This window comes from Ceratotherium simum, chromosome 1 (genome assembly GCF_057802395.1).
Source record: "Ceratotherium simum simum isolate JZ-2026a chromosome 1, ASM5780239v1, whole genome shotgun sequence".
Taxonomy (NCBI): Eukaryota; Metazoa; Chordata; class Mammalia; order Perissodactyla; family Rhinocerotidae; genus Ceratotherium; species Ceratotherium simum.
The window spans coordinates 104,897,048-104,920,590 of NC_141900.1; the positions used below are offsets into that span (position 1 = coordinate 104,897,048).

At 51.5% G+C, this 23,543-nt stretch overlaps 1 protein-coding gene and 1 long non-coding RNA gene across 3 annotated transcripts in view; one reads left to right on the forward strand and one right to left on the reverse strand.

Moving 5' to 3' along the window:
• PRKAG2 (protein kinase AMP-activated non-catalytic subunit gamma 2) overlaps positions 1–4,193 on the reverse strand; it is a 275,959-nt gene extending 271,766 nt beyond the window's left edge. For both annotated transcript variants that reach the window (XM_014787605.2, XM_004430594.3), the window contains exon 1: positions 3,514–4,193. In XM_014787605.2, coding sequence (XP_014643091.1) covers positions 3,514–3,627 — 114 coding nt within the window. In that variant the 5' untranslated portion in view covers positions 3,628–4,193. The remainder of the gene's footprint in view (positions 1–3,513) is intronic.
• A 346-nt stretch (positions 4,194–4,539) lies between these two features.
• Positions 4,540–9,537, forward strand: LOC106801810 (uncharacterized). Its single transcript, XR_015553473.1, has 3 exons — positions 4,540–4,909; positions 7,502–7,678; positions 9,458–9,537. It is a non-coding gene; the product is annotated as an uncharacterized LOC106801810 (long non-coding RNA).
• Positions 9,538–23,543: the final 14,006 nt, after the last annotated feature.

Consider the following 23,543-nt stretch of genomic DNA (forward strand, 5'->3'; position numbering starts at 1 on the left):
GCCACTGGACACCACCAAATGACCCACCCACAGGACTGCCAGAGCCACAGTGTCTTTCAGGAGCCACTCCTTACAATCCCAAACATCCTGGGAAATGGCATCCTCTGGACACCAGTGATCAGCTGGCGCTGGGGGATAAGGAAGTGGACGTGAGTCCCCTTCGATTTGCTGTGACCTAGCTCATCATTTTCCCCCAGGATCTGGCTCCTTATACCAAATATCTCGACACCACTGGTCAACTCAGTTCCTGTCTCCCTCACCGTTCATCAGACACTAAGGCTCACTGGTCTCCCTCTGACCTCTCACCTCTCCCCTTCATTTGCTTTCTCTTATCATTACTGCTGTTCAGTCCTCAACCCTTACCCTGGATTTTTACCAGGCATTTGAATCAGTTTCCTTGACACTAGCCCCTCTTTCCACGAATCCACTTTGCACGCTGCTACCAGGCCAATTCTCATGAAGCGTTGTTCTCATCACCTTTAATTGCTTCTTAGTTTAGATTCTCCCTCAAACAGTCGGCGAGATGATGGCTTAGGTTCAGGACTTTATCCCAGGGAGTGGGGGAGTGAGGCAGACAAGCCAGCAGGGGTACACTTTTGAACAGACCACCACTGTGGGCAAGTGCGGCTGGACCCTGCTGGGACCCTCTGAGGCATCCTGCAGAACACACATCAGAACTGTCCCACCGCGGGATGGGGAGGCTGGGGTACTGCCCCACCTTCATCGATCCTTGGCTGAGGGTTGCCCCTCAGGGCATAAACCCAATTCCAGGTCTTCCACCCCCCCCACACTCAGGCTGAGTAAACCGCCGGGTGTCCGAGAGGATTCCTCCAGGAGCGAGAAAGACACAGTGAGAGCTGTGGGGTGGAGCGGGGCTGTCCGGCAGGACTGCAGTGAACTCTGGGGCGCCCTGGGCATGTGGGGCAGGGCATCAGCAGCAACTCCTGCAGCTTCTCCCTGGGCCTGCCTGCCTGCCAGGTAGGGCGGCCAAATCAGATACAAGATGCCCAGGTAAACTGGGATTTCAGACAACAGAGCATAATTTTTTAGTATAAATTTATCCCAAATAGCCCACAGGACATTCATAAACTAAAAAGTTATTCATTCAAAAAATTCTAATTTAACTGGGCATTTTGTATTTTTATCTGCTAAATCTGGCAACCCTATTTCAAGGCCCTCCTTGATCTGGCCTCAATCCATTTCTGATGGCTCTGATTCTCAAACCCTTTCCTCCAAGAGAAGGGCTCTTCACGGCACCTGGAAGTGGTCATCCAAACCCCTGACTCCACGGAGTGCTCAAGCGGGGTCCCTGATAGGAGCAACCCCCAACTTCTCACACGAGTCGCTGTCTCGCCTACCGTCTCTGGGTCTAAGTTCTCTCTGAACACATCAGTTCACCGTGCTCTCCCCCTTCTCTCCCCGCTGCACGGGTCATCTTATACCCTTGGGTCATCTGCAGCAAATGCAAGCCCTGTGAGGATGGAGACAGAGCCCCCTCGTTCACCCCTGGATCTCACCATCGACCGGAGCGCTGCACGCATGTTGTGGAATAACTGAGTGAACAGTACTTGCAGTGACGGCTGGATCATGCCAAGAACATTGTCTAAAGCAGCCAAAGTCACACCAGCAGCAGGAGGGGCGGTCAGAGGACCCCAACTATACTGCTGCTTTTCCACTTGCACAGCCTGGCCTCTCAGTCCTTTTCCGGGTCCTGGATTTGGTCCTACACTACCACTAGCACCAGCCCCTGAGCACCCCCCACACACTCCCACTCTGCATTTGGGACCAGCCTCACCAACTGGCCTCAGTACAACGTGGCCTGTACACCAGGCAGTATCATTTTCTTTTCTCTCTCTTTCTTAAAATTAGGTGCTCTGATGCAGATGCACTAGCCAGATATTTACATAACACTTTAAATTTGTAAGAGCTTTCCATGATCTGTTTTATCTCAACCTCCCTATAAGGTAGGCAAAGTGGAATTATTATCTATGACAAAAGGGGGAAACTGAGCGGTTCAATGGCTCACTCAAGTGATCAGCGCTAAAGGGAGCTTAGTGGCAGCAACGTCTAACCTCTAATTTACTAACAAAGTAAGCAGGAATATTTCATTTTCAAATAGAAAGCTTATTCAAAGGAAGGCTTATTCCTGCCTGCATGGGTCACTGCCCTGCTGTCATACAGCAGCCAGCGGTCCCGTCACCTGCTTCCCCCTGCCAGGAAGGGCTGCCCACCGGGTCCCAACTTCAGGCTGCTCCCTGAAATAACGCATCAGATGTCTGGGGCTCTGCTCCTCCCCATCCAAGTGTTATGCACGTGCACAAACCCAGGAGGAAAGTGCTTCACCAGGTTCGGGTTCGCAGTGGAAAGTGAGTGGCCAGCTGCCCCACCCCAGTCCCGCCCTGTTGCTGTCAGGAAGGATTAGCTTTAACGAGGTGACAACCCTCGAGGGTGGGACACACTGTGCACTCCCACCCAAGACCAGTCATCTGGAAAAGAGAAGAAAATCACATTCTCCATGGAGCCCTCTACTCTGTGTGTGCATGTGTGGTCTGTGCATGTGTGTGTCTGTGAGTACTGTGTTTGGAGAAACATTTACTTGGTTGGTGGAGGTCGGGGGTGTGACCCAGTTGAGTTTTCTTCAAGTGCAGGTAAGGGCTGAACGCACATCCCACCACCTGCCTCCCCCCCCACCCTAAGCGGAGGCTAAGGAACGCTGCGTGAGGCCAGGACAAGGGGCCACTGGCTACCTGCGCAGGCAAACCGCAGGGTGGGCGCTCCACCTCGCCCGCCGCTTCCTCCAGCTGGACAAAGTCAAGTCACAGACCGATCGATGTCGCCAAAGTCCGGGCCAGGTCCCGGCTTGGCGAGGGCTAAGTTCGCGGCAGCCCTGCACGCGTTAGGGAGCCCCGAGCCCCCAAATGCCCGAAATGTGCTCCCCGGGGACAGGCAAAGGGAACGGCTGCAAAGGCCCCCCACACCCCCGGCCCAGAGGCACCCCAGGAGAAACTGGGAAGGAGGTAGGTCCGTTTGAGGGCGCAGCTACACAGCCACTCCCCCACCCCGCCCGCTGTCCCCACCCAACGCCCCTCCCCTCCCCTGCATCCCCGGCAGCCGCGCGGGGCTCCACCTCCCCGGAGCGCAGTCCACACGGTCCTTTTTCAACAAAACAACACGACGCACCGCCCCCCGCACCCGCACCGGGCGGGATCTGGGCTACGCCCAGCCGGCCACCAGCCGCGCCCGGCGCGGGAACGCGCCCCTCGGCCCCTCGCCCCAGCCCCCACCGCAGACGGTCGCTGGGCCCCGGCTGCACGCGGTGGAGGGAGAGCTGAAGCCCGGGCTCCGAGGCCCAGCTCGGCCCTGCTCCTCCACCCTTCCCCGGAGCGGCCCGAAGCGACAGGAGGGGCCTGTCCACGCACGGCGCCCGCCGGGCGTCCCGCGTTAACCGCTTCCGCGCCGCGGTGGGCGGCGGCGCGACGGTGGGCAGCGGGGGCCGGCGGCGCTGGGACTCACCGGGATGTGCACGCGCAGCGAACGCCTCTTCTGGCTGGGATTTTTCTTGCCGCTGCCCCCGCCGGGGCTGGAAACATCTTTCTTCTTTTTGGTGTCCATGGCTGCGCTTCCCATAACTTTAACCAGAAGTTAATTCCGGGTGACTTGTTCCTGGAATTCGGTCCTCTTTCCTAGCCCGGCCCCTGCCGTTGGCCTCGAGCCGCGCGCTCTTTACTGTCCTTCCACCCTGAAGACGCCGCGTGGGGATTTCCGCGGGGAGGGAGGGTGGAGCAGGTACCTCGGGTCGCTGCCACCCGGGAGGGATGGCAGTCGGCGTGAGCGCCAAGTTCAAGTGTCCGCTTCCTCCTACGGGCTCATCGGATGCAAAATCAAAGCCAAAGGCTGTCCCGGTTCTGGTCTCTCGCCGGGTTACGCGTGGCAGAGGTCTCACGCTGAGTGTCAAAGTTTTCTTCCTTCTGCAAAGCGAAGCAACATTTTCCACCCTCTTGGCTCCTCCCACAGATTCCCAGAGGTAATCTGAAAGGCAGGTGCAATTAAAAACAGTAATTTGGAAAACAACCTATGCCTGAGCCTAAGTGGAAAATCTGGCGAGAGTGAGACAGTTTGCATATAGATGTAATCCTCGGCTGCAGAATAAACCAGCCCCGAGCCTGGAACTAGGTCCGTCCTCCTCTCTGGGCGAGAGGGAGGGAGGAGGGGAAGAGGAGGTGCAAACGCCAATACCCTTCGCAATTGGGCTAGTGCTCGGCCGCCAGCAGAAGTTCTAGCGGCGGCTCGCGTGGCCCTGCCGGCCGGAGGGCGCGTCGGAGCCCCGCGGGAGAGGAGAGCAGGGCGCCCGCTTCGTCCCACCGCCGCGCCGCAGCCCCGGGGACAGTGAAGGGACAGCGAGGGGCCGGGCCTGGCACCGACGCAGGCTGGGGGAGCGCGGGCGGTGGAAGGCGGCGTGCATCGAACAGGAAGTGCACGGCGTGCCGCGCCGCTCGCCCGCTCCCCCCGCCGCTTAACGCCGCCCCCGGGTGGCCGCGCGCTGTCGCCTGCCTGGCGGGCGGCGGCTCCCCTCCCCTGCGGTCGCGGCGGCGCGGGGCTCGGTCGGAGCTGATTGCTGATCCACCTCGTCCCCCAACGTCTCCGTTGATGCCTGACCCCCTGAAACACGCACACGCGCCCTGTGCCCCGCAGACCTCGCACGGCGGAAGCATTGGGTTTCGGTGGGACGCGCATTGACCCGCACGTGCTTCCCGGAAAACCGCGGCCCCGGGTCCCTGCCCGCCGGCGTGCGGACCTGAATGCGCGCAGGGGGCGGTGTGTGTTGCTGGGGGAGTGCGGGTTTTCACCCCCCGAGCCCACCCCACCTGGCTGTTTTCAGGTTCGACAAGAATTGCGCGGTGGATCCGCGGTAAGTGTCCGGGCGCGGTATCAGCAACCCCCCCGCCCCGGAACACGCGGGGTTCCCAAGACTACGGAAAGAAATGGGTGGAGGAGAGGGCTCGAGACCCCCGGCGAGGCCCCCACGTGCTGCCATGGTCTTAGAGAGCCATCGCGTTGCCAACTTGGCACCGCCCGTGCCGCCCGTAGCCGAGGGCCCATCGGGGGGGGGGTTCTTGAGGGTTGCGGGGTGGCCCCCCCAGGATGGCGCGACCTTTGCCGTTGATTGGAAGTAGGATGACTGCTCGGTCGGGAGTCGCCCCCCTCCTGCTCTAGGTTCTGAGGATGTGGTGGCCCCAAAAGTCGCTTGAGCGCCCTGAATGCTGACGTCAGGCCCGCTGCTCCCCGTAATCTGTATGGCGGGAGGCCACCCAGAGGAAGAACGCGATACAAGTCGCTTTGGGAACGCCAGGGGGGCCGGCGAGGACATGGCCAGAGTTCTCTCCTCAGAGGAGGGGTTAGCCCGCTGCAGGGACACCCCCTAAGTGGTGCCTCCCCCCCAGCCAGAAGCAATCCTGTTTCAGCCGTCGTCCCCCTTTCCCTTTCCAATCCAAGTTCCACCATGTGTGTAAAATCCCCTCCAGCCTGGGTGGCTGCTCGGTGCGTAGGGGTGGGTTCAGGTGCGTTTGTCTTCCTTCTCCTTCTCCCCCGCTCTCCAGTCCAGAATGAAGCCGGACAGGAAAAGCGTCCTCGTCCTGGAATAGTGCTTGCCTAACAGAAGGGTGATGAGGCTCTGGAGGGGGCCACTGTCTGGATTCAGACACCTAGTGGCCATCCCCGCCCCACAGGTGTGGAATTTCTTGCTTTGACCTTTTTCTGACCGGCTGCCTTCCGGAGACAGGAGACTGCATGATTCCACTAACCGCTGGAAACGTTGGTTGGAAGCAGGAAAGAGTGGGCCTTTAGCCTATGTGATGGAGTTTAAGGGACCAAGGACCACCCTTACCCACTCAAAATTACTCCCCAACTGTCATTTCAGTTTCTTCTGTTTAGCTTAAAATGTTAATCCCTGTCACAATAATTTGCCAGGGATGAAATCACACCATTTGATGAGAACTGGTTTTGAAAGGAAAGACAGAGAAGTGGGGAGGGAGCAAGTTGATGGAAGGGAAGTTTAGGAAGAAGCACAGGGAGGGGATTCAGACTGAGGAAGCCCAGTGTTATTTCTCGCACTAAATGCTGGGCCTGGGGCCTGTGCTGGTTGATGGGCAGTGTTTAACAAGTGTTATAATATGTACTTTTGTCAGTTGATTTGTGTAAATATGCCCAATCGTTCATTAATAAAATTAATTTGTTCTCTGAGTTTATTTTGTTGGAGTGCAGACTTTAGTCCCTGGAAATCCTAAATTAAAACATTTTACCATATTGCCTGCATTTTATGAGCTTTATTTTTGGTTCCACGTGTTGATTTTTCTCAAATCTGGGTGTTTCCTATACATGGTGTCAGAAGAGGCTTACCAGCCGTTTTTTTTCCTTCTGAAAAGATATTAGTAAATTAATTACGTGTCTTCCAATCATGGAGTCTTAGGCTGGAGGGAGCACGGTGATTATTTTGCTTTGGGGTGCCCTCTGAAACCCTGTCCTCACCTCCACCTTGCTGCACACAGATATTTTAGCCGGCAGCCAAATGTGGCACGGCCAAGCAAGTGTCAGTGATGACCCCTGCCATCAATCGTTTCTGAATGCCCTGACCTGTGACTTCCTTCTCAAAAATAATGCAATAAAATCTATACTGAACAAAATATCAAAATTTTAAATAAAGACAGCATTACTGATTTTGCCTTTTGTCTCAGGCTCCAATGTTGGTCAGCTCAGCACTGTTACTGATCCGTCTTTATGTAAAATTCTGATTCTGTGTGTGTGTGTGTGTGAGGAGATCAGCCCTGTGCTAACATCTGCCAATCCTCTTTTTTTTGCTGAGGAAGATTGGCCCTGGGCTAACATCCGTACCCATCTTCCTCCACTTTATATGGGACGCCACCACAGCATGGCTTGCCAAGCAGTGCGTAAGTGCGCGCCTGGGATCGGAACCGGCAAAGCCCGGGCCGCCACAGTGGAGCGCACGCACTTAACTGCTTGCACCACCGGGCCGGCCCCCAAAATTCTGATTTTTTTAGGTATAAAATAAAGTTTATATATATATTTTGTTTGTTTTTCAAGACTAAAGCAGAGGCTCTTAGCAGTCACCAGAAATCTCTGTGCTCTCCTACCTTTTCCAGCGCCCTGGCAGTTAGGACACGAATATGTAATTAATTCTAGCCAATGACATGTGAGTAGAATCAGTGTGTATTACTTCCAGGTCAAGCAGTGAAGGGTTAGTGTGTCTCCCCCACTTGCCTTTTTCCATGCTGCCTGGGTACTGGAGGCCACATGCTCCAGATGGCCGACAGTAAGATGCCGGGGGCAACTCAACCCGTGTTGGAATTGGTGAGTTGGGTTAAGCTACTGAGATTTTGGTAATTATTTGTTACCACAGCATAGCCTTGACTATAAAAAATATTGCTTGAAATATTATTTATCTTGATGACTAATTTTTTGACAACCCCTTAACTTTTACACTCAGGCCAGTGGCTCATTCGCCTCACCCTAGTGCGGCCCTGTCCTTCTGACTGATGGAAGGATGAGGAGTAAAGGTTGGCCAGAACCGCAGGCTGTCCTGGGAACCACTTCGCATGCTCCAAGAGGACAACCTGAGTCCTGTCCCAGCACTGCCCCTGATGTGCTGCGGGACTGTGAGCAGGTGACTTCATTCCCCCGTCTTAAGAGGAGTGGGATGGTCCTTGGAAGATTTCTACAGCCTCTGTAATGAGAATGTGTTTTTTGTCCTGATTGTATTCTGTATGTCTTTGTTATTTTTATTGCTTTAGGAATCCCTTTTTTACAAAACTTTACAAAAGTATCATTGCACAATGAATTGGAAATTAAAAACATACAAACAAACAAAAGACCCCTGGTCTTTCAGCACAGATGATTTAGGACAGTGCTTCTCAGGGGAAAGAGGTGTATTGAAGATGTTTCCATTTGGGGCATCATTTCTCTAGACTTATAATAGTGAAAGTTACTGATACACAGCGCCATGTATGTGCCAGTGCTGGGAGGTTGTACAGATTTTAACACATCTATGGGGAGGATGTTATTAACCTCTTGTCAGACCACACATGTGTTGATGTAACTGCTATACCACCACTAACGCCCCAGACTAGCATCACCTGCACATTTGATGTACCCATTTCTGAGTGCTGCCACCCAGGGCTCCAGGTCATCACACTGGGCTGCTGTGACGGTGCCACCTCTTCCCCAGCCAGGGCAATGTTCCATTCAGAGAAGATCATTTAAAATGCTGCACTGAGGACCTGCAACCTAGTTGAGAAGTGAAATACACAGAGTGCAAGAGTTAATGTAGAGAAACCCCGGCTGGAGAGCTTATGAAGGGGATATCTGAGGTTCAATTTCACTTAACCTAGTTTTCCAACTTACTCGTCTCTGCCTCCACTCTGCTTTTTTTTTTCCATTTTGTCTATTAATATCCCATATAAATGAAAATGACTTTGGAAACCATGAGTCATCCTTGTAGAACATTGACAACTTAGAAAGTCTTAGAATTGGTGGGTACTCATGGATTTAAAGTCCAGCCTTGCCCTGTAAACTTGGAATGATACAGTTAGAAGGAATCTTGGTGATCATTTAGTTCAAGGGTCTGTAGACAGACATCTGTGTCTGATGAATTCCTGTACTCGGTGGCAATGTGTTCCACTGTCAGAAAGAAGAAAGGAATTAATTTTTTTTCACCTATTAGATTCCAAGTATCATATTAGGTAGTTCATACTAATTATCTTACCTAATTTCTGTTAACATCCCCCAAGAGAACTCTCATAGACATTTTACAGACTAAGGGAACTGAGAGCTAGCTGTTAGACTTTGATATCCATTTAACTTCTGTCCATTGACCTTAATTTGCCGTGCTTTCTGAAAAGACATTAAAAAACGTGGCCCCCTCCTCTTTTGAAAGCTTTACACAGGGCTAACAGTACTATTTAGGAAACTCCTTCAGGGTGACCTTGGCCAGACTGTTCAACATCCTAGCTGCCTTGGTCTCTCTGCCTGTGACGTAGAGCTGGGGTGAGAGCAGTGGTCTATATAGTCAGGAAACCAGTGACTCAATTCTGGGCAAAAAGCAACACTTGAAAAATGAAACAAGGTCTGGGCTGAGGACTCGCTGTAAATGCTTTGATAACTCATTGGGTGCCAAACTAAGGGGGTGTTATCTAATCTTGAAAACCGGAGCTGAGAGTCACATTCCAGTTTTTATTTTCCTTATGATTGCATAACCTTGTGATAGCTTTTGCTCCCTGCTGCAGATGGAGCCATTAATATCGATCCAAGGGTAGAAGCGGAGGCAGGCGCTCAGGACCAGGGGGGAGGGCTGTCTCGGACAGCACCTCTCCTGACAGCCCTTTCCTGGGTCCCTTTTGGTTTTCCGGGGGAACCATGCAAGCCACCTCCTTTATCTGTGTTTCAGATTGCTCTTCATCCATAAAGCTGGTTAACCATAAGGACATCCTGGTCATGAAATCCAAGAAGTACTTTGGGTTAAGGTAAAGGGAAACTCGGTGGCAATATTCTCCCAAGGGGCAGATTTGCTGTTCACATCTTTTCTCTATTTAATATCCTGGTGTCTTGACCAGCTCTGTGCCTAAACACGCACTCAGCGGTTCTAGAGAATGACAGATTCAGCAAGCAGGATATGTGTGACCACACAGCACTGTGCAGTGGGGAGGTGTCTGTTTGCTAAATAAAAAAATAGGTAATCCCAGCAATTATGCTCCCTCCCTTGACTAAGGGTAGTAGTCACGTAAGCAGCATTAGCTGGGAATAAAGTCTTTGGTTCTGCCAATGGCTGCCTTCGTAATTATTTTACGGAGTGTCTCGTGTGGCTCTCATCCTGGTGATCCATCATTACCTCTCATTGGGGTAGAGGGATTGGGCTCCCTAGGCTGCAGAATTTGACTAAAGGTCTTTATGTGTTGCCTCTCAACTTAGTTCTGAGCTTGGACACACCATGAGCATCCAGATTAACCCTGGGAAATTTGAAATACCGCTATTATCTGAATATGGCTCATGACTGATTTCTAACCTCTCACTCACCCATTCCTTTGGGACGTGATTAAATAATGCAAATTAATGGTAATAATTTCCTGAGCAAATAAAATTATTTTGGTAATTGTACTGGCCCCGGGGTACACGTACTGCAGCACACATCTGAACCTGACTTGCATGGAAGGTGCGTCTGAAACCCTAGGTCACCAGCACCATTGTTACCATCCATTCCTGTGACTGGCTGCTGCTATCCAGACCTGGCCTCTAGAATGCCAGTCACAGCTTTTCAACAAGACTCCAGAAAAAATATATTTACAATCCCTTGGGATTGGCAGCGTTTGGAGAGCAGAGCATCAGGTCAAGACCTAGATTTTCAGGTGCGTACGGGCTTAGACCTGTTGACCTCTAAGCTCCACTGGAAACACACAGTTATCATCTTGACTCTCAGAAAAAGCTGTGTCCCTCCCCGAAGGGCCTAACTACACCTAGAATTAAACCCATCCCTGACCTCGCCGGCATCTAGCCCTATCCTTGTACCATAGCACTTTATACCGTAATCAGTAAATGCCCATTTGTGCACAGACAGAGCCCAAAGATGCTCTGTTCAAGGACTCTGGGTGTGCAGGGAAGGTCTCAAGGACATAGTGGTTTTTGACAACACTACTCATGCCAAAGGGTTGTGGGTCAAAAGGTATTTTGTAAAATGTTCCTAAATATAACTCCTAAAAGTTGCATGAGGTCTTGGGAGAGGGTGTGGAGAGAGAAACTTTCCAAGTACAACTCTGTGCTGAGGGCTTGCGTAAGGTCATTTTAGATCATTGCAACACACACTCCAAACAGCACCATTGTGCAAAAGGTCTTGCCTTGTTTTTTCCTATGCCCACTCACTGTAGCCTTTTACTCTCTAGGTCAAAAAATAAAGCATAGTTACGAAGTTCATTGTTCCTCGACCAGCCCAAGAGAACATTTTCCTCTCGTTGTAGCTTATTCACTCATGCCACAGGGGCTCGCAGCATCTTATGGAGAGGGAGGGACAAATTTCTCTGGGCTACCTGAAGGTACTTGTGTTAGCGCAGGTGAGTGTGGGGCTTGCTGCTGATACAGAGCACTCTCCAAGACCCCAGGGCCCACACTGGTCAACACCGAGGCCGGCAAATTGTCCGTAACTCTTGTGGTTAGGATGCAAGGAGAACATCTGTTTCGAGCAGAGGGAGAGTCTACATCTTGATAGGATCATTGGTTCCAAGTCTTTTCTTTATCTTTGCAGGTTTAAGAAACTGATGTAATTTGTTCACCAAGAACTGATACAGCTAGAGAATTGTGTCATTGTAACCACTCGCAAAAGAGACTGAATTTTCAGCCCGTTTGGCAATTTGTCCTTTTGCATGGGGGTGTTTTGTGTGGTCGTCCGCCTCTGCTCCTAGATCCATTCTCTGTCCTGCCCTGCTCTGTGTCGCCCAGAACCACAGTCCCAGGATCTTTAGCCCTGGGATCCCCTTTCCTTCAGGCCAAGTTTGGCCAGTGGGAGGCAGTGGGGGAGCCGGGAGTGTGGGAGAAGGAGGGAGGCCAGGGGATTCTTCTTCGCTGGTTTTGCCCCTGGCAGCATCTGGGGCAGTGTTTCTTTTCTCTGTGGCTCCAGCCCCACGAACCAGACCCTCCCTCAGCGGGACCAGCTTCACCAGGCCACCCTGACTGTGGCTCTAGAGTCCTCTGGACTTTTGAGCAGAAATCTGGAGGACATGAGGGAGTGAACCAGGTGGGCAGGTGGGGGAGGAGGATTCTAGGAGAGGTCAGGAGAGCAGTGTGGCCGGAGGTGGTGAGAGGACAGGTGGGCTCCGTGTTGTGGGACTTAGTTATCTGAGTGAGATGGGATGGTGTTGGAGAATATCAACTAGAAGAATGACATGATTGGATTTAAGGTTTTAGGGATCAGCCTGGCTGCTATGTGAAAGGGTCTACAGGAGAGACAAGGGTTATGAAGAGAACCAAGAGAAAGTGGATCCACAGACCACCAGAAGAAGTGCCTCAGGAGGGAAGGAGCGGTGCGCTGTGAAGGACAAGAGGACTCGGAGATGAACGTGGGTTCTGGTGACACAGAGCCCCCTGGCCACCTTGACAAGGGCCGAGGGGAGGTGGGAGCAGCAGCCCAGGGGAGTGGGCTCTCAAGAGATGGAGCGGTGGAAGCGGCACATAGTGGACAGCTGTTTCCAGGAGCTTCGCTGTACGGGGGAGCAGAGATACAGCAGAGGAGAGAGGAACACGGGTCAAGAAAGGGCTGTTGTATGTTTTAAGGAGGGGGATGTCACAGCACGTTCAGCTGATGATATGACCCTGTCACAGTCATGGGAGGGAATCGATGATGCAGAAAAGAGAAGGAAGACTGCAGGCAGGGAGTGTGGGTGTTCTTTTCTGAGCCGTTCTGGTTTCCTTGTGAACAGGAAGCAATGTCACCAGCTGATAGAGGAAGAGATGTGGGAGGTTTGAGGAGAGAGAAAGGTGTGAAAGCATCCTGTAGGAGAGTGGGAGGGTGCACACATGGGGACACATCCTACACAAAAGAAAGTGCGCTGCAGACCACGTTCTGCTCTTCTTCTCTTAACTCAGCAATACATCTTAAAGATTGTGCCAATCAGTTTACGGAGGGCTGCTGTGTTCTTGGGAACATTACTTAATTGATTATGATTTAGTATTTATTACATTATATTTATTTAAGGTCCCCTACTGATGAAAATGTAGGCTGCTGTCCGTGCTGGAATGCTGGTACATATGTCATTTCACACATTTTGGAGTGTTCTGGAGGACTCGTGCTTGGAGGGGGAACTGCTGGAGCAAATCCGTTTTAATAGACAGTCGTCAGTTTTTCTCAGAGGCTGATTGGTTTGCGCTCCCCCCAACAGTGCGTGCACACGCTTGTCTCTCTAGGCTCTCACCAACACAGTGTATTTTCTAACTTTTTGATATTTGCCGGTCTGTTCCGTGAAAATAGTGTCTCACTGCACTTTCACTGGGCATTTTCCATCTTACGAATAAGGATGAACACCTTTTGCACATTCGTATTTCCTTTATACCTTCTGTGAATTATCTATTTGTGGTTTTTGCCCATTCTCTTATTGGGTGGTAGGTCTTTTTCATATCTACTTATAGGAGCTCTTTATATATTGGAAAAAATCAGCCCCTTGTCAATTCTGTGGGTTGCAAATATGTCTTTCCATTTTGTATTTTGACTTTGTTTATCCTGCCTTTTTTTCATGCAGGATTTCTCCTTTTTTATATAGTTTATTTTATTAATTTGTTTTTTATGGCTGCTGGGTTTTCTGTTATATTTAGAGAAGTGTGGTGGGAGGAGCATGGGTCAGACCTGCCTCCGCCACTCCCTGGTGGTGTATCTGCAGGCACGTTGCGTAACCACTTTGTAAACACGGAGACGAAAATGCCTGGGAGTATAAACACCTGTGCATGGGAGAGGCTCTGTAAACATTAGTTCCTTTCTTTTCCTCGAGGCCAGTCCCAAAAGCAGAGCATGCAGCAGTGGCATGGTCAGTGCTGTTTGCTTCCCAGAATTCCCCTGGAAAATTGCAAAAAGTCCACAATTTCCTGAGCACGTGCCCTTTGGCCCTCTGGAGTACATGCAGCCTGCACCCAGAGGTGACGTTCACCCCAGAGGAAAGCTTATTTCCTAGAAGCGCTGTTCTGAAGTTGCCATGGGTCCAGGGGCAGCCAAAGGCTGACACCTCAGAGATAGAGCAGACCTCTCACAGAGTGGTCTTCAGGTACTTGCTTCAGAATGACCTGGGAGTTTCCTGGGCTCCTTCCCTAGGAAAGTATTTTGGGAACCAGAGACAAAATGGCTGTACACTCTGCCTTTCCTGCCAAGAGACTTGCAGGCACTGTGCCTGCCTGTCACCCACCAGAAGGTGCTTGGCTGTGGAGCATGCCCTTGGAGAAGGGGCCCCGTCCCACAGGATTGCCAGACGGGAGAGCACGGCTGTTTCTCACGGAGCTGGCAACTGAGCTGACTTCCTAGCTGTGTGGGCCCCGAGCCTGTCTGAGTTCACTCCCCCATCGGGGAAAATGTAGGGAGGGGCTGCCAACATACTTCCCCTTTCCATCTGACGTACAGAATAGCTGCACCGGACCTTAGCTGAAGACAGATGAGATGCAAATGTGGGTTGAAGGGTTGTTGATTTTATAAGAGTCTTTCTAGAGTGACTTTTGGATTGTTGAATGATGGGGAATGAGTTTGAGGCCTGGAAATGGGGTAGTCCCTAAGGACGGGGTGGAAGGAGGAATTTTTATTAAGGCAGAAGAGGGATCATGCAGGATTTTGGAAGGCGTGATGAGCTTTGGACTGGGGACTTCAGAGGGGGATGCGGGTAGAGAGTTATTTGGGATAGAGTTCCAAGAAGAAAGGCATGAGACCCCAGTAGAGAAAGCTGTTTCTACCTAGAACTGCTCCAACCAGAGCTGTGTCTGAAACCCTGACAGAGAGGACTCGATTTTATTAGGTCCAGAGATGAGTGAGGCTAGCCAACTTGTGTAGTTGATCATTCAAAACATAGAAAAGACGTATGTTAAGATCCCCAGAGAGAAATTCCTGTTTAATCTTAAAACCAAGAATAGTTGTCTTGCTCCCACCCTCTTGGGTTGTTCATTCTTTGTGGGCACTGGAACTGACCCTCATGTCTTTTTCACGAGTGGCCAGAATACAGGGTATCAAAGCTGTAGCCCATACACACACATGGTGTCCATTAATTGCTTTATTTTCCTCCTTAGGGAACTTGCCTCCCCCACTGGTAGGGGCTGCCCCTCTCAGTGGGTGCTCTGGTCCTTGACAACCAGCTCAGCCGATCATAACCACCTCCACTTGGTGGCTTGATCCTGGACAGCCAATCAGAGCCCTTCCCTGGGATTCTAACTGGAGCTGATGGAACCCTTTCCACCCTGAGCCCACGGCTGGAAGACTTCCTCCAAGAGCTGCCCCCACTAGAGGGACAGTAGCTTGAGAGATTGGGTACAGCGCTCAGAGAGATGTAGAGATGGAGAGAACATGGAAGCCTTGGTCTCCCTTTTCCCTAAGACCAGTTCCTCCTCTTCCTCTTCCTGTGAGCCAGTAACATTCCCACCTTTTCTTAAGATACAGTTGGATTTCTGTCTCTTACAAGGCAAGAGTTCTAACTAATAAACTTCTCATTTTTAATTAACTTAATCTTGTTGTATTTTTTTGTCCCCGTGTAGGTTATTCTCTCTAGAACAAAGCGGGGAGGAAAAGATGGGAGGCAGGAAGGGAGGAGAAAAGCAAAGAAGGAAAGGCAGGCTGTGTAAGCAGAGTTTGTTAACTAATATGAGTACCTGTTATTTCTGTTACAGCCTGACCCCTCTGCCCCTCCCCACCCTGACCACAGTCTTTGCTGTGCTCAGGTAGCCCTGGCCCTCGTGACCAGCGATCTCCCAGAGGGCCTGCAGCCCCTGGGGTGTGTATCCCAAAGCCAGGTCTGAGTATCTGTGGGAATGGAAGCCTCAGCCGGTCGTGAGACCCGCCCTCCCGTGTGGATGGGTGGCTGTTTGTGGGATGCCAGCGCCATTTTCAGAGGCTCAACTCAAGCAGAGGTGTTGGAGATTGTTGTTACTCTGGGGATTCAGATGAGCGTCTCCAATGGGTGTTCATGGAACTGGACTGCATAAATCTCCTCCTGCAGGAAAAGAACTTTTCCCTTTGTAAGTGAAGGAAACCTGATTAAAGCTTACTGATGGCGGGGATTATCAATGTCCATTAGGAATTTTTCAAGTTACCTGAGCAAGAAAAAAACAGTGATTATAGAAGCAGAGACTCAGCATCATCAAGTGTACACTGGTCACTTACTTTGACAGGCGTAATTCAGTTCTTTTTATTTTTGGTTAAACTTCCGTGGCACCGTAACCAGATCGCTCCGGGCGGGGAGGATGGGCTGAGTAGTGAGGAGAAAACAAGGTTGTTGGGTTGATATAAATGGTCGGATATCTAGTTCAGAGAATTACTAAGATCTGATATAAAAGAGCCCACTTTCCTTCTGGTTTATTCTTACCACATCCTCATTGTTTTTTTTTTTTTGACCCCAGTATCTCTTTCTGTTTTTAAATTCAGATTCACAAAATGGCTGGTCCTAGGGCTACATGACATCGCAAAATACCTGCCTTGCATTCTACCAGGTAGAGCAAGGTAACAGAGCACAGACAATGACATTACAATAGTCCACTGGGAAGACTTACGTTTGTTCTAATTGTTTTCCCATTGCACAAAATATTTTGGAACTCCTTTTTTTAAAAAAAATTAGTTTAGGGCCAGTTTGTGAGGTGCAAAAAGCAAAAATATCAATGTCAATAAACTTACAATGGAATATTTGTGAAAGTACCTAGCAAAGTCCTTAGTATAGAAGAGGCACATAAAAGATTCAGTGGAAATTTCTGCTGCAGGTCAAAGTGCAATTCCATTGTCAGTCTCTGCCCACATCTCACCAGCCTGTGAATTTTGCTCTAACCTTATTAATGAAAAATTGGATCTATTTCAGACTGAAACACTAGCATCCCAGGGATTACTCAGTTCATCTCTCCCTCTCTTATTATATGAAGAAACGGACAACTTCAGAGGCTCCCGTTTCCTACCACGTCTGTGTCAGTTGGGCCCTTGGGGAGGTAGATGCCAACACAGGTTGGGCTACAGTGGGGAAATGTCTGTGAAGGATAAGGGGGCTGAACAGGAGTAGGCGGGGAGAGCCTCAGACCGTGGTCCAGGTCCGACACCTGTGGAAGGGCAGCAGGAAGGAAGGACAGGTAGGAAAAGCCTCAGACCAGCACAGCTCTGAGAAGGTCTCAGCCGGACTAACGGGGAATCACCAAGCGAAAGTCATCGGAGGAATACTGCGAAAGGCAGGAGCGGCGGCTCTGGGACCCCACATGTTCTTTCATTGCGTGCGGAAAGCCCAGGGAAATGCAGGAAATTCTCAGTGCAGATGTCCCAGAGAACCCAGATGGGAAGGATGCCTCGGCAGTGGGGACTTTGGAAGGAGATCTGGCTGTCACCTCCCTGGCCCCCGCCTGCCCCCTTTCACCACACAGATCCACATTTCTGGGCATGTTTGGGGAGCAGCTCCCCTAGGGTTCCTTGGGCCTCTCATCCTTAAGGGAGACTTAGAAGGAGGAGGATGGGATTAACCATACACCCCTATTGCTGCAGCTGGTCTGGGGGCCACATGGGTGCTCATTACCCCCCTTCCCCACAGTATCTGTTCTAAATGGCTTCCTGGTGGTGTGACCCAAACCTTATCCTGAGGGCCCTGAGCCCTTGATAATCACACCCTTCCCAGGCCAGGGTTGCAGGGTTCACAGTCACGCTAGGCCAACTGTGGGCGAGGAGTCACATAGATCCCTGGGTTCCACTCCTCCTCCTCCTCCTTCCTCTTCCTCCTCCTCCTCCTCCACCCCATTACACCAAAATACCCTACCTCCTGCTGCTGATCAAGGTCCACTAACCCTCCAAGATGGTGACTCCCTTTCTCACTCACCAGGCCCTGGACATAAGGAGTCAAAAGTGTCCTGGTGGCAGCTATAGCTTGTAGTTCAATGGGACCCCAGCTGTGTACCCTGGCAAGAGTGTGCCCCCTTTTGGCACCTGGACTTTTAGCTCTGCAGAGGCAGAGTTGCAGGGACAGGAAGCAAAGAGTCTCCCAGAGGGTCACTGGAGCTTCCATTCCATGGTCCAGGTGTCCATGTGTTCTTCCTATGGGAGACATGGTGCCATAGAGAGATCTCTCTTTTAATGCACATACTGCATCTGAGGGACGCTCCCTCCCAGCCCTGCACAGCATTGCCTCAGAGCTTTAATGGGAAGCTCTTCAGTTCACCATCCCAGCTCTCTGTGAGGCCGCCTGCTTCTAGATGGTGTGATGGGTGATAAGAGCAGTGGAGCCTACAGTTGTGGCCCCACTCCTGCACCTTCTTAGCTATAAAGTGGGTTCACTGCTGGATGCTGTGTTGTGTGGGATTCCATGCCTGTGGGCCAGGCTTCCCATAAGTCCCCAGACAATGGTACTAGTTGAGGCTCTGTGGGCAAGAAAGGCAAATCCGTACCTGCAATAGGTATCTATCCTTGTGAGGATGAACCACTGGCCCTTCCAAGATGTAAGGGGCTCAATGTAGCCACCTTGCTACAAAGCATATGGTTGGTCTCCTGAAGGAATAGTACCATATTGGAGTCAGTGTTGGTCTCAATTGCTGACTGGTTGGAAATTCAGAGGTGGGAGTTGCTAGATCATTCCTTGGTAAGTGGGAGTCCATGCTGTTGGGCCCATACATAGGCTCCTTCTCTGCCACTCTGGCTACTTTATTCATGTGCCCATCTTGTCAATCCCAGGGTGGCTGGTGACAGAGGCCAGTTGCCATTAACCAGTCAGTCATGTTGTACAGTGGGCTGTTCAGTGCCTCTTCCATGGTAGGTGCTGTCTGGTGGGTACTAATGTGTGATGCATACATCTTCCCACCTTGTGCCCACTCCCACGTGTCCATCCATATGCCTCCGCCCCGGACTTCCTTGTCTCTGACCTTCTAGTCCTTTTTCTTCCAGATCCCTGACCAGCTGGTTGCACCACAGGCACTGTACATATCCTTATGTTGGTCTACCTCTCCTTCCACACAACATGGATGAACAGCTGCACTGCTCACAGCCCTGCCCATTGGGAAGAGCTGTCTCCACTGTTATTCAGGGCCATCCCTGATCACGACTGTAACGCAGCTGCCAAACATTTTCAGATTACTCCCTCAGTATGGCCATCTGTCAATCAAGCTTGGACTTTTTCTCTCCTTCTTACACTCAACATACGGGACACCTCCCCCCTCCAAATGGCCGTGGGTGTGAGCTGGGGATGGAGAGCCGGAGGAACCAGAGGAGATGATGTGGGGTCTGGAATCCTGCTTGTGCAGCTTCTTCACGCCTTCTGATTTTGCTCAGGCTTGATCCCAGGTGTGCCATTTCCATCTTACAATGGACTGCTGCTAGGCTCACAGGTCATAGTGGGCAGTTCCAGATGCATGGACACCTGGTGCTCCAAGGTCAGATGTTCTCTCCACTGGGGCCCAGTAACACACCAGAGTCTGTTTCGCAAAAGGAACATAGTTCTCTGCTGCAGTTGGCATGGCCTTGCTCCAGACTCCTGGGGCCTGCCTTGGGATTCTCCCCCGGGCTGGCTGTGACCTCTGTGCTGCATCTCCTCCCACAGTTGACACCAACACTGCAGGGAGTCCTTGGGGAGGAGACCCTAATGACCACCTCCATGGCTGCTGTAACATCAACCCCCTCCCAGACTTCCAGCCCCGCCTGCCTGGGTCTCTTCCAGCCTCCTCCCCAGGTCTTCTCGGCAGTATCTCCCCCAAGAGTCAGGCAGGCTGTGTTCTGTGGCCCATGATCACACTGTGTGGGTTGAATTGTGTCCCCCAAAGAGAAATGTTGAAGCCCCATTCCCAACAACTGAGGCTGTGACCTCATCAGGAAATAGAGTCTTTGCAGATGTGGTTAAGTTAAGACAAGGTCATTAGTGCAGGCCCTAATCTGATATGACTGGTGTCCTTATGAGAAGAGGAGAAGAGACACAGAGACAGACACACACAGAGAGGAGAACACCATGTAAAGACACAGACACAAGGAGAAGGCCTTGTGAGGACGGAGGCAGAGATTGGAGTGATGCGTCTACAAACCAAAGAACAGCAAGGATGGCCAGCGACACCAGAAGCTGCGAGACAGGCACTGAACCGATCCCTCCCCAGAGGCCTCAGAGGGTTGGCCCTGCTGACCCCTTGATTCCAAGCTCTAGCCTCCAGAACTGTGAAAGAATACATTTCTGTAATAAGCCACCCAGTTTGCGGCCCTTTGTTACAGCAGCCCTGGAAGCTAACGCATAAGCCTTTCTCTGCTGCCCCCCGTACCTTTGTCTTGTGTCCTCTCCCACCCGGAGCACCCCTCTTCTCTCCCCCACTTACCCACGGCTTCCTTCCAACCCCTTCAGGGCCCCACCTAAATCCTGCTCAGGCCCTCACTCATTTATAGGCCACAGCGTACCCCTTAGCACTTAATTATAAACTGCCTGCTTGATTTATTTTTATATCTCACTATGCTCCATGAAAGGATTTTAGGCAACTACTGCTTCCTATTGTTTGCTGAAAGGCTTATTTCTGTTGTATTTTTTCAAGACTGACTCAATGGTTTTCGGAGCCAAGTAGTCGCCGAGCTCAGACCTCAGAGTGAGCACACGGTGGGCCTCAACATGCGGTCTTTAGGACCTGCACAGAGAGGCAGCCAGACTTTTGGGTGCAGGCCTCGTGAGAACCCAGCTGTCTGGGACCCAACCACGTCCATCTTCGGACTCCAGGTGGACAGGAGCTCCATTACGTTGTCATGACTCCTGGGAGACACGCAATGTCTAAGACATTGACTCTGATTGGACCGGCCACAGTGTCACATGACTACAGCAAAAGCTATGAGAATGACAATCTGTTGAGGATTTGGGCAGAGCCTCAAATATAAACCCAAGCCCAAACTCCCCAAGTCCTTTGACAGCTCTCAATAGGAAAAAAAATTAAATTCTAGATCTTGCCACGTGAAAGTTACTGCGTGGAAAGGGGACAGGAGGACCCATTCCCAATGTAAATCAAAGGCAATTTGCATCCAGCGTTTCAACAGCCACATTTAGTACCATTAGCTTCAACGTTAATTAAGGCAGAGAGTAGCTCATCTCCAATCAAGGCCAGAGAATTAGCACGTTCTCACAACACACCATGTAATCTGGCGGAATGGCTTTGGGTGTGACGGCCGCCTGGAGACCAGCTATGCACCTGATGGCTGCGCATTGCTTCCCGGAGGCCTCATTCTGACCTGTGATGTGAGAGCTGAGTAGTAATAATGATCCTCCTCACAGGATCCCAGAGCATCAGAACAAGGGACCCTCAGAGGGTTGCCCCTTTTCAATGAGGCAGGCTCTGAGCTGCTCCAAGCCCCAGCCCTCCATGCTGGCCTCTAAGTTGACACACTGCCTCCGGGCTCTCCTCCCAGCAGGTCAGGTTCCGGATTCAAGTCACCCCCCCTACCCCAGCACTGACCACCACGCCTGCCACAGCTTCCTCACGGTGGGCATCCGCCTCACCTGTCCTTTATTCTGAGGCTTGAAGGAGGAAGAATATGTCACAGCCATTTGTAAAACGTGAAGCCCTCTCTAAATGTGAGTATTCTTATGATCACCGTTACGTCCCACGAAGCAGAGAAACCTGTGTCATGAAGGACCCAAGTTCCTTCACGAGGACGACACACTTTGCTTTGTCATTCCTGCTGGGATGGGCATGTCAGAGGCCCACGGGTAGGAGCAAAGTCCAGCTGCAGCAGAGGGGCCGATGGCATGGAGCAGGACAGAGGGCTCCACCTGGGGCGTCTGGGTCCCCTGTGACCCTTCATTACAGAATCTGCTCGGACCTCACAGCCCCAAGCCAACGGTGCCAAGTCGGCCTCTCCCTGTTCAGTTTCCTTGCCTCTCATGCAGGAAAGGGGTCTTTGGGGCTCCTCAAGAGGGACAGCCCTCCACTGCAGGCAACCTGAAGGTTTGCTGGCAGGGCCCCGAAACCTGACCTCCGTCTCCTTCCTGCCTTTTGGTAACAGGGTGGTGGGTGCCCTTTCCCGTGAGGCCACCCCTTCCTCGCCCAGGGGCAGGCAGGCCCCCGCGCATTTCACCATCAGTGGGCTTTAGAGGGAGCGTGAAATCACTCAGGCTCTCAGGCCTGTTCCCAGGGACCGCCTCCCAGCCCAGAGGAAGCTGTGTCTTAAAGAGCTCTGAAAGCCATTTTCTGAAACACAGAAAAAAAAATCACAGTTCATCCAGGCGAAAGTACACCTGCAGAATGAGGGGGTGCTGTCTTCAGTCAGATAAGCAGACACCCAACCTCAGGAAGTTCAGAGACGGGAACGCACAGCTCCCTGCACTGCCGGGCTCTCTACACTTCCCCCCAATGGGTTGTCCAATCCTGTTCTCATCCTCACTTTAAAGGCTGTGTTATATTTGTGCCCCTTATTGTACGTGATCTCAGATGTTTTTCTTCTAAGTAGAAGAGGTACAAATCATGCATTTTATTTATAACTCTGCAGTGAAGGTCAGAATCTGAGCATTTGGAATGGGGAGGATTGGAGAGGCAAAAATATTGGTGAAACAGACTGACATCTGCACCTTGCTTTGCCCTCTTCTTGGTTTCGATGGTCTCGTAGCTTATGCGGAGACAAACACTCATGGAGTAGTTAATGATTCAGCCAAAGGCATTTATTGACCACGTAATTTCCATGTGGCCAGCGTGTCCCATGTTCTCTGGAGGACACGAAGAAGAAAGCGCAGCCCCACCGCACACGGAGGTGATAGGCTGCTCTTCCGATAGAACGCAGCCAGTTCCTGACTAATCAGCGGTTACAACAGGAGCGGACAGTTACGTGCCTGCCGTGGGACAGCTGTCCTATGGGGAGCTTTCAGTCCACCTCTGGCCTTTAACACATTCTTCGGTGGTAGGTATCTCACTATTTCACAGATAAGGAAATGGAGACTCGAGAGATTAAATAACACGGTCACGATCACACAGCAACGAGTGGCCGAGCCAGGACTTCAGCCGGGTCTGCTGGCCCCAGAGCAGATGCCCAGAACCAGGAGCCACAGGGATGGGGTGGCCAGGCTGAGTGGTCTCACTTTAAATTACACCCACAAACTTAAGGGGCCCCTGTGCTGCCTAGGACCACAGGAGACTTCCGAGGTACCTTCTCTCTCCCATGCCCCTAGAGGACCATTTCCAGCTCTCTCCTCCCTCCTCAAGCCTCCGACACTCCCCCTACCCAGATGATAACCTTTCATCCTATTTCTCTGACAAAAGGACAATCAGAGGGCCCACCTGCCTGGGCCCCCCACCAGCAGCGACACCCACAGACTACTCTCTTGCCCATTAAGGAGGCATTAATGCCCATTAATGCTCCCCTTGAATGACGCTCTTCTCTTCACCAGATACCACCCCCTCTCCTCTACTCAAGCAATTACTCCCTCTCTTTCCTGCTCCATCAGTGTTTCTTTCTCTCACGCATTGATTCTTCATCTTGGCTACACATTGGAATCACCTGGTAAGCTTTTTAAAAAAAATGAACCGGTCCCTGTCCCCAAGATTCTGACTTAATTGGCCTAGAGTTCTACCCAGGCATCTGGAGACCTGAAGCTCCCCCGCTGATTCCAATGGGTGGCCAAGAGTGGGCTTTCACGGCCGCTGCCAACAGCCACAGACAGGCTGCTCTGGCCACCCACATCCCTCTCCAGCGGCTGCCCGCCTTTCTGGTCCCCTTTATAATCAAACTCCTGCAAAGAGCTGGCTAGGCTTCCTGTCTCTCTTTTCCCCTATTTTTCTCTCGACACCCTCCTCCAGCTGCTCTTCAGTCAGCGCTCCCCTGAAACGCTGTGCCTGCCTCTGAGCCTCTG